The 10,977-nt window shown below is 42.5% G+C and overlaps 1 protein-coding gene across 2 annotated transcripts in view; it reads right to left on the bottom strand.

Annotated features, from left to right (window-relative positions):
- Nucleotides 1-1,008: 1,008 nt before the first annotated feature.
- Nucleotides 1,009-10,977, bottom strand: part of LOC112222108 (monoglyceride lipase) — a 32,278-nt gene continuing 22,309 nt past the window's right edge. For both annotated transcript variants that reach the window (XM_024384724.2, XM_024384723.2), the window contains one exon: nucleotides 1,009-5,860. In XM_024384724.2, the coding sequence (XP_024240492.1) occupies nucleotides 5,738-5,860 (123 nt within the window). In that variant the 3' untranslated portion in view covers nucleotides 1,009-5,737. The remainder of the gene's footprint in view (nucleotides 5,861-10,977) is intronic.

Below are 10,977 nucleotides of genomic sequence, written 5' to 3'. Positions count from 1 at the left end.
CAGGCCTCTCTCATCTTTTTAAGTGGGAGAACTTGCACAATTGGTGGCTGACTAAATACTTTTTTGCGCCACTGTAATTATATTGTGCTACGTTTTATTTTTTTTATTTTGTAAATATTTTCTTAACTCTATTTCTTGAACTACATTGTCGGTTAGTGGCTTGTAAGCATTTCACGGTAAGGTTTTATTTACCCGTTGTATTCGGCGCATGTGACAAGTATATTTGATTTGATTCTGCGCCCAATATGGCGTCAACCTCATAGTACACAATTATAATTTTTATTTAACCTTTTATTTGACTTGGCAAGTCAGTTAAGAACAAATTCTTATTTACAATGACAGCCTACTGGGAAACAGTGGGTTAACTACTGCTTTGCTTTATCTTGGCCAGGTTGCAGTTCTCAACTGGCCTACCTGGTTAAATCAAGGTGAAATAAAAACGTTTAAAAACAGCCTTTTTCAGGGGCAGAACAACAGATTTTTTACCTTGTCAGCTCAGGGATTCGATCTAGCAACCTTTCGGTTACTGGCTCAACGCTCTAACCACTAGGCTGCCTGCTGCCCCAAAATGACTGGACAATCCACAAAATCGGTTTATGGAACACTACAATGCTGTACGTTGATATGACATGTTACAATATGATTGATTTTATGTATGAGAAGTATTTTCTCAATGTTTTAAATGTTCATGGTTTTAAATGCCAGAGCCCTTTATATGGCTGGGAGAAATGTTGCATTATATTGCCATCTACAGGCCAATGTGTAATGTCACACTGCAACTTTATGTTAAATTGAGCAATTTAGTAATAAATAATAGACAACTTTGTCAATCTAGTATGACGCCTGGATTATTATTGATGACAAACTCATAATCATTTCCCAACTATCAAACAGACAAGCATCTCCTGACTTTCCACCATCCATATAGTGACAGACAGACCTGATATTGATCACAGTCAACAGGTTGTTTAGGAAAGGAAACGAGGCAAGGAAATAGCTAAAGTCAGATTAGTTCAACAGTCAAGGTTTATTGGTAACATTTTTTGAATAGGTTTTAGCTTATTTAGTAAGTTTCTTGTTTCTCAGTGGTCACAAGTCATTTCAAAACATCATATGTTACAGCAGTTTGTGTTACAAAAATGTTCAGTTTGAGGAATACAAACGACAGATCATTAAACATTGTTCCAACATCTTCCATCAGGCTCTCATCAACATTTTGTACGTAACCAAAACCATCATAGCACCAGACCTAGGTCAAATACTGTATTTGATGTGCTTTGCACTTCTGGGACTATTTCATTGGTTCCATTGTACTGGGCATGCCAAATCAAGTGCAGCTCAACTATTTGAAAGTATGTATCTATTAGACCCAGAGAACACCTTCTATTCAATCTGTAGTGCTGAAGCGTTACAGTTACACGATAAAAATGGAAACGTTTCTGATTGTTCCGACACCTGCAGCTTTTACCGTGAATGCCATGTCAGCTAACATGGGAACTTTGTCTTTAAATTTGAATTTCAATGATACAGATTGAATGGAGCCCCTACTGGCCAAATTTGTCTCCAGTCTGATTTTATTTGCCCCCCTCCTCCTCTAGTTTTCTGCGCAGAAAATACAAGTTTAATTGTTAGACATTTAAAAAAACAGTGAAAACACCAGCAAATCTGTTCCAAGTATTCCCACACATAATAGAGAGATATATCTGATAATTTACAAATGTAAGCAAGGTTTATGCAAATATTATGTTTTAGTGAAATGTTATATATGTTTGGGTTTCTTGCTGTCAATTTGCAGTCTACAAATTATTTGCAATTATTTTCCGGCCCCCTGATCATCCTCCTCAAGAAGAAGAAAAAAAATCAGCCGGCGGCTGAATCTAGTTGATGATACCTGTCCTACTGTATGAGGTGATTCAGCAATAACTGTTGGATTGGCTCAAGCCCCTGTCTCTAGAGGCTGACTGCTGTTTGGCATGGCTGATTCTAGTGCAGTGTTTCCCAACTCTGGTCCTCCAGTACCCCAACAGCACACATTTTAGTTGTAGCCCTGAACAAACACACCTCATTCAGCTCAATGAGGGCTTGATGATTAGTTGACAAGTAGAATCAGGTGTGCTTGTCCAGGCCCACAACAAAATGATATGGGGAGAGTTGGGTAAATTGAGCCGCCCTTGTTTCTAGGAAACCATACACAGAATGGACCAAATATTTAGAAAGCGATCCTAATTGCATGTAGTCTGGGAAGAAAGAAACCACATGGAAACAGTAGTAAGCAAGTTCGGTCCAGAAAACAGATTTTCACCAAGTCAAATTAATTTATTGATTGTTCTATACGTCAGTTGGGGTCAACCTTTGCATGCAAGTGCATCCTTGTAGCTGTGTAGGCTAATATAGTCAGAATTTTTGCCTTGGTAAGTTTAGCCAATGGCTATGGGTTAAGTTTAGCCAATGGCTATGGGTTAAGTTGAGCCAATGGCTATGGGTTAAGTTGAACCAATGGCTATGGGTTAAGTTGAACCAATGGCTATGGGTTAAGTTGAACCAGTGGCTATGGGTTAAGTTGAGCCAATGGCAAGTTGAGCAAATTGAAGCGTTTTCTTCCCAGGCGTGTCCTCAAAGTGTTTTTGAAAAGTACAAAGTGTTTGTCATGTGTTAAGACTGTGTTAAAATATGACTAATAGACAAATGTGATTGTGTTTGGGAAATAAAGACATGTTTTTAAAAAGGTAGGGCTAATAATGAATTCAGTACAGAAATGTGTAGGTGGCTTTAACTCACTCTGTCCTGCGGGTCAACTTAACCCATACCTGAGGTAAGCTAGGTTTACAAAACTAATGTTTACATGAATTCTGATTATTTCCAGGGACACATAACATCCTGAAAAATATGTAGATATCTTTGTTTGAATGAATGCTACAGTATATTTCCCTTGACTGAGAAAAAAAATGACTCAACTTACCCCACTCTTTCCTACTGTTGGGGGTACTAAAGGACCGGTGTTGGGAAACACTGTTCTAGTGGGTGACATGAGAATGTAGTTGAAGCCCTTCAGCAATTTTCAGTCAGTCTTTAAGTGACCATGGAGCCCAAGTTATTTTCACACAGGTTATGGGAATAAAGCACAAAGCAACACGAATCACATAGTAAAATAAATTACACTTCATAAAAAGGGCCATTCAGATTCTTACTTCTCAATTTCAGTATCAGGTATTAGTTCTGAACGCTCAATACAAAGTAAGTTGACTATAGTATAAAACCCTTATGTTCCACATCACGTTACTTTAAAAATGAAGAATGCATATCAATAGAGTAGACAAGATCAATAAAAGTAGTTATATAGATGCAAACAGAATAATACTTATGTCCTTCACATATTATTCAATTTGTTATGAGCAATCTGACAGTTTATCAATATTTATTGATAAGAACATGTCTGGTTTCAGGAGTAACACATTTACAATTGGACAAATTCTGCCCTTTTCAAATATATGCCACCATATTGTTCTTAAATGTGTGTTATTTAAAAACTGGTCATTCAGTTCACACACACACAATGCTGATTTACTTTGTCCAAGATGTCCGACTGTTGTGTTCAATGTAATCTACTCACATTCGCCGATTCATGGAACGCCTACATCCGGTTTACACAGCACAACTTCACATGCATATAACAGACATTGGATGAATATAACATCTGAATTTCTTCAGCTGTGAGTGATGAAGGGAAAAAAAACGGCCTCAGCAACAATTTGAATAATTAAATGGATGTTTTGTGCATAAAGATGACTAAAGTGTCTTTTATTAGGAATGTTCTAATCTGACTTCTCTATAGAGCCCCACAGTAGAGGTGTCATAATACCCATAAAACCTAGTGGTCAAACAGGAAAATGGTTCCAATAATTTCTCCATCATTCATATGTCCCATAGGTGATTTTAGAAACACTTTAAATAAGGGTTGTGTTTTGTGTAGGCTTACCCTGGTGTGGCGTTTTAATAACCGTGTAAATCTCACTAGGACAAGGTGACTTTTATCAATATGTTCGGCTCTATTACTCTGATTCAAAAATGCTATTTGGCATCAAAGTAGACATCATGCAAAACTACAAATCTCTGCAAGCTCCTGCACGTCATCTCTAGCTGACACCTTAGATAGTTAATCCAGATTCTTACCTTTGCCTCGATTCAGCTGTCTCGTCCAGATCATCATGGCATTTGTAGTAGTTAATGATAGCCACATTAGCAGCTAATTAGCATTTGATTTTTGGGGGGTAAATACAGGAGAATATATATAGATAAAAGTCACCTTGTCCGAGAGAGATTTACACGGTTATTAAAACGTCATGCCAGGGGGGAACATTTATGGTGGAAAAACGAATGGAACCAGTTCCTTGCTTGACCGCTAGGTTTTATGGCTATTATGACTCATACTGTGGTATTCTATATGGCCAACTAAGGAAATTGTATTTCTGGGCCGGGTATCAGTTAAACTGCAGTACCAAAGCAAGACTGCCGGAGCAGTCAAAACCGTGCTTCTAGACAGAAACCCTGGCCCCTTGGTTGAGTTACAAACAATGGTCTATTGACAAATGTCTAAATGTATAGAATTTCACTTTATTAAATGCTCAACGCATCAGACAATTAGATTCACCAGTCTTCCCCTTATAAAATAACTTCCACCATTTAAAAGAGGAATATCGGTAACATGGATATTTGACATTATACATTCAAATCTGTATTAGTCGTTAGCATGGAGAAACACAGATAAATGGTGAGGTTGTAGGTGATGAATTGAGGCCGTCATCTTTTTCAATATAAGAACTGCAGCGAAGTGACGCCTTTGTCTGTACACAACATGTACTGTATAATGATTCACAGCATGTACTGTATAATGATTCACAGCATGTACTGTATAATGATTCACAGCATGTACTGTATAATGATTCACAGCATGTACTGTATAATGATTCACAGCATGCCTCACCTTACTGTGGTGCTCTAATGGATTCAGCCTTTTTTCCCCATAGGGTTTTTCCTGAGGTGTTGCCATAGTAACGGGCAACTTCTCCATCTTGGGTTGCAGCCACCTATACCCTGCAGTTCTGATAGATGACCACTAGTGGCAGCAATCTGTGGAGCTGGGTGCTCAAACAAGTCCAAAATGTTTGACTCTATGAACAAAGGATCTGAGATACGGTGGGAATAACAAAGGCCAGTTGTCTCCATGGCAACATACAAAAGGGAACACCTCAGCCTGGGCAAATTCAATATGTTTCTGTTGGCCTATTGAACACTGTGATTACAAAGGAGGAAAAAAATCCCTCTGTGAATTGCGCCTGGCCTAGCTCTCAGCATTGTTCTCTTTGAACTCAGTACAGGGAGACATGGCTGATATATGTACTATGAACTGCTGCCTGGCAGCTGGGGCACAACTGTTGTCCCTAATGAAGAGCCTAGAAAATCAGGACCTACATTGGCCATGGGGGTCAAAGGTCACTAACAAGTTGACCTTAAGGAAACCTCCTGTGGGCCTCCTGACCTGTCACCCCCCACTTCTCCCCAGAGGACCAAGAGGTTTTAAGTCTGACTGACGTGCACAGGGCTGGGGTTGGGGTAAGGTGCAGTTAACTACATTTGTACTGAAAATGATCGCTACTGGTCGGCTAGCAGTAGAGTATATGCTGTCAGTACAAATGTATTTAGGTCATACAGTGGGTTGGGGATGAAGAGGAGGAGGGGACTAGGAGCCCTGAGAAGGAGACCCAGTGAGACGCTCAGAGATCCAGCCAGTGACTTCCTTCAGCACCGCTGCCACCGTCTCTGGGAGTTCATGGTGCAGGGCGTGGTATGCTCCGTCGTACACCTGACAGAGACAACACACACACACCGGGGTTTCCATTAGGGAAATGTGGAGCAGGAAATTTGACCGGCAACATTTTCATTTACCGGACATTTGAGAAACTCACCGGACCCATATGCGTTTGGTGCATAATGTGGTTAAGGCGTCCACCCACGGCGCTCAGAATGACAAAACATATGCATTTGGTGCATAATCTGGTTAAGGCGTCCACCCACGGCGCTCAGAATGACAAAACATATGCATTTGGTGCATAATGTGGTTAAGGCGTCCACCCACGGCGCTCAGAATGACACAACATGCAAGTGAGGATGCAACGATGTCTGGTCCTTCTTAACCGAATTCTGATGTGCACTTTGAACATGTTAGAATAACAGTCCACATGTCATTTTCCTCAGCCAACAAGCAAAATCACTAGCCTCAATCTACTACAGTAGAAAAGTTTAAGCTACCTATTCAATTGGTCAGTGTGTCGAGAACGAAATGGGACAGTTGTGGGATGATAGATCCCACATTAATACAACCAGTAGGCCTAAGATACATACAGTGCCTTGCGAAAGTATTCGGCCCCCTTGAACTTTGCGACCTTTTGCCACATTTCAGGCTTCAAACATAAAGATATAAAACTGTATTTGTTTGTGAAGAATCAACAACAAGTGGGACACAATCATGAAGTGGAACGACATTTATTGGATATTTCAAACTTTTTTAACAAATCAAAAACTGTAAAATTGGGCGTGCAAAATTATTCAGCCCCTTTACTTTCCGTGCAGCAAACTCTCTCCAGAAGTTCAGTGAGGATCTCTGAATGATCCAATGTTGACCTAAATGACTAATGATGATAAATACAATCCACCTGTGTGTAATCAAGTCTCCGTATAAATGCACCTGCACTGTGATAGTCTCAGAGGTCCGTTAAAAGCGCAGAGAGCATCATGAAGAACAAGGAACACACCAGGCAGGTCCGAGATACTGTTGTGAAGAAGTTTAAAGCCGGATTTGGATACAAAAAGATTTCCCAAGCTTTAAACATCCCAAGGAGCACTGTGCAAGCGATAATATTGAAATGGAAGGAGTATCAGACCACTGCAAATCTACCAAGACCTGGCCGTCCCTCTAAACTTTCAGCTCATACAAGGAGAAGACTGATCAGAGATGCAGCCAAGAGGCCCATGATCACTCTGGATGAACTGCAGAGATCTACAGCTGAGGTGGGAGACTCTGTCCATAGGACAACAATCAGTCGTATATTGGACAAATCTGGCCTTTATGGAAGAGTGGCAAGAAGAAAGCCATTTCTTAAAGATATCCATAAAACGTGTCGTTTAAAGTTTGCCACAAGCCACCTGGGAGACACACCAAACATGTGGAAGAAGGTGCTCTGGTCAGATGAAACCAAAATGTAACTTTTTGGCAACAATGCAAAACGTTATGTTTGGCGTAAAAGCAACACAGCTCATCACCCTGAACACACCATCCCCACTGTCAAACATGGTGGTGGCATCATGGTTTGGGCCTGCTTTTCTTCAGCAGGGACAGGGAAGATGGTTTTGATGGGAAGATGGATGGAGCCAAATACAGGACCATTCTGGAAGAAAACCTGATGGAGTCTGCAAAAGACCTGAGACTGGGACGGAGATTTGTCTTCCAACAAGACAATGATCCAAAACATAAAGCAAAATCTACAATGGAATGGTTCAAAAATAAACATATCCAGGTGTTAGAATGGCCAAGTCAAAGTCCAGACCTGAATCCAATCGAGAATCTGTGGAAAGAACTGAAAACTGCTGTTCACAAATGTTCTCCATCCAACCTCACTGAGCTCAAGCTGTTTTGCAAGGAGGAATGGGAAAAAATGTCAGTCTCTCGATGTGCAAAACTGATAGAGACATACCCCAAGCGACTTACAGCTGTAATCGCAGCAAAAGGTGGCGCTACAAAGTATTAACTTAAGGGGGCTGAATAATTTTGCACGCCCAATTTTTCAGTTTTTGATTTGTTAAAAAGGTTTGAAATATCCAATAAATGTCGTTCCACTTCATGATTGTGTCCCACTTGTTGTTGATTCTTCACAAAAAAATACAGTTTTATATCTTTATGTTTGAAGCCTGAAATGTGGCAAAAGGTCGCAAAGTTCAAGGGGGCCAAATACTTTCGCAAGGCACTGTATATATTTTTAAAGCATTGAGTTTGATGCAACAGATCAGAACATTTCATAAATTTTTTTCGAAACCCCAATTTCTTCACATATAAGCGCAGCAATGCACACAAGACAGTAGGCAATGTGCAAATGTTTGTTCTATAATGCAATTAGCGGAAAACAGTTTTCAAAAGGGCACTGCACATATGAGTGGTTCCATGTGACGGAGATTAAAATATCCGTTAGAAATGTAGAAAGAGAGATCTAATAGGTTACTTTGAAGCAAGGTAAGACATGTCTCAATATGTATTAAAAGGTTTCAAAAAATGTAAGTATGTTTTCAAAATGCATATTGCCTCCAGCTCATTGCAAAGTGGTGTGTGACGCGCTGATGAAGCCTGCCTTCTGTTGCGGTTTTGACGCAGCGTTCAAAACAAATAGGAACTGGGAACTCGGAAATAGCCGACTTCTGACTTCAGTGCGTTCAAGACGACTGGAAACTGGGGAAAAATTGTTTTGAACGGTCATCCAAACTCGGAATTCCAACTTGAGAACTCGGGCCTCCTCCGAGAGCTCCGACTTTCTGACCAGAAGATCACAGAGTCATGATTTGACCTCGTATTTCGGACAAAAGCCGACAAATTAACCGACTAAATGAAACCTGACACACGATTAGCTCACCCCTCATTCACTCTTTATCTGTTACACCACCTCTCTCTGTCCGTCCCCCATCCCTCACTTTGTTCCCCCCCGCTCTCTCTCTGTCCCCCATACCTCACTTTGTTCCCCCGCTCTCTCTCTGTCCCCCATCCCTCACTTTGTTCCCCCGCTCTCTCTCTGTCCCCATCCCTCACTTTGTTCCCCCCGCTCTCTCTGTCCCCATCCTCACTTTGTTCCCCCCTCTCTCTGTCCCCCATCCCTCACTTTGTTCCCCCCCCGCTCTCTCTCTGTCCCTCATACCTCACTTTGTTCCCCCCTCTCTCTCTGTCCCCCATCCCTCACTTTGTTCCCCCCCTCTCTCTATCTGTCCCCCATCCCTCACTTTGTTCCCCCCCCGCTCTCTCTCTGTCCCCCATCCCTCACTTTGTTCCCTCCCGCTCTCTCTCTGTCCCCCATCCCTCACTTTGTTCCCCCTGCTCTCTCTCTGTCCCCCATCCCTCACTTTGTTCCCCCTGCTCTCTCTCTGCCCCCATCCCCTCTGTCCCCATCCCTCACTCTGTTCCCCCCCCGCTCTCTCTGTCCCCCATTGGGGAGGCAGGGTAGCCTAGTGGTTAGAGCGTTGGACTAGTAACCGGAAGGTTGCAAGTTCAAATCCCCGAGCTGACAAGGTACAAATCTGTCGTTCTGCCCCTGAACAGGCAGTTCAGTTCCTAGGCCGTCATTGAAAATAAGAATTTGTTCTTAACTGACTTGCCTAGTTAAATAAAGGTAAAAAATAAAAATAAAAATCCCTCACTCTGTTACTCCTCTCTATTCCGCTTCTCTATTTCAATTCAATCTCTTTATTGGCATGGGAAACACATGTTAACATTGCCAAAGCAAGTGAAGTAGATAATAAACTAAAGTGAAATAAACACAAATTTACAGTAAACTTTACACTCACAAAAGTTCCAAAAGAATAGACATATCAAATGTCATATTTTGTGCAAATAGTACAAAAGGGAAAATAAACTGAAATATGGATTGTATTTACAATGGTAAATCTGTGTTCCCCCCTGATCAATTAAATTCAAAGGATTTATTCTCTCTCTCTCTCTCTCTCTCTCTCTCTGTTTCCTCTCTCCCTCTCTCTGTTTCCTCTCTCTCTCTCTCTCTTTCTGTTTCCCCCTCTCTTTCTCTCTCTCTCTCTCTCTCTCTCTGTGTGTTTCCCCCTCTACCTCGCTCTCTCTGTGCCCCCTCTCTCTCTCTCTCTCTGTGTGTCCCTCTCTCTCTCTGTGTGTGTTTCCTCCTCTACCTCGCTCTCTCTGTGCCCCCCTCTCTCTCTCTCTCTGTGTGTGTGTCCCTCTCTCTCACTCTGTGTGTGTTCCCCCCCTCTCTCTCTCTCTGTGTGTGTGTGTGTCTCTCTCCCTCTGTGTGTGTGTCCTCTCTCTCTCTCTGTGTGTTTCCCCCCCCTCTCTCTCTTATCTGTGTGTGTGTCCCCCTCTCCTCTCTGTGTGTGTGTCCCCCCTCTCTCTCTCTGTGTGTGTGTGTGTGTTTCTCCCTCTCTCTGTGTGTGTTTCCACCCCCTCTCTCTGTGTGTTCCACCCCCTCTCTCTTTCTGTGTGTTTGTTTCCCCCTCTCTCGCTCTCTCTGTGTGTTTCCCCCCTCTCTCTCTGTTTCCCCCTCTCTCTGTGTTCACCCCCTCTCTGTGTGTGTGTGTGTGTGTGTTTTCTCCCACTCTCTCTCTCTCTGTGTTTTCCACCTCTCTCTCTCTCTGTGTTTCCACCTCTCTCTCTCTCTCTGTGTTTGTTTCCACCTCTCTGTGTGTGGGTGTTTTTCCCCTTTCTCTGTGTGTGCGTTTCCCTCTCTCTCTCTCTCTCTCTCTCTCTCTCTGTGTTATTTCCCCCCTCTCTCTCTCTCTCTCTCTGTGTGCGTGTCCCCCCCTCTCTCTCTCTCTCTCTCTCTCTCTGTGTGTTCACCCCCCTCTCTCTCTCTCTCTCTGTGTATTCCCCCCTCTCTCTCTCTCTGTATTTCCCCCTCTCTCTCTGTGTGTGTATTTCCCCTCTCTCTCTCTCTCTCTCTCTCTGTCTATTTCCCCCTCTCTCTCTCTCTCTGTGTGTGTATTTCCCTCTCTCTCTCTGTGTATTTCCCCCTCTCTCTCTCTCTCTGTGTGTATTTCCCCTCTCTCTCTCTCTCTCTCTGTCTATTTCCCCCCTCTCTCTCTCTCTGTGTGTGTGTCCCCCCCTCTCTCTCTCTCTCTCTCTCTGTGTTCCCCCCCTCTCTCTCTCTGTCTCTCTCTCTGTGTGCGTGTCCCCCTCTCTCTCTCTCTCTCTCTCTCTCTCTC

Source organism: Oncorhynchus tshawytscha, linkage group LG22 (assembly GCF_018296145.1).
Source record: "Oncorhynchus tshawytscha isolate Ot180627B linkage group LG22, Otsh_v2.0, whole genome shotgun sequence".
Taxonomy (NCBI): Eukaryota; Metazoa; Chordata; class Actinopteri; order Salmoniformes; family Salmonidae; genus Oncorhynchus; species Oncorhynchus tshawytscha.
Note: the sequence above shows the minus strand (reverse complement) of the source record. Positions and strands in the feature narration are given on the sequence as shown.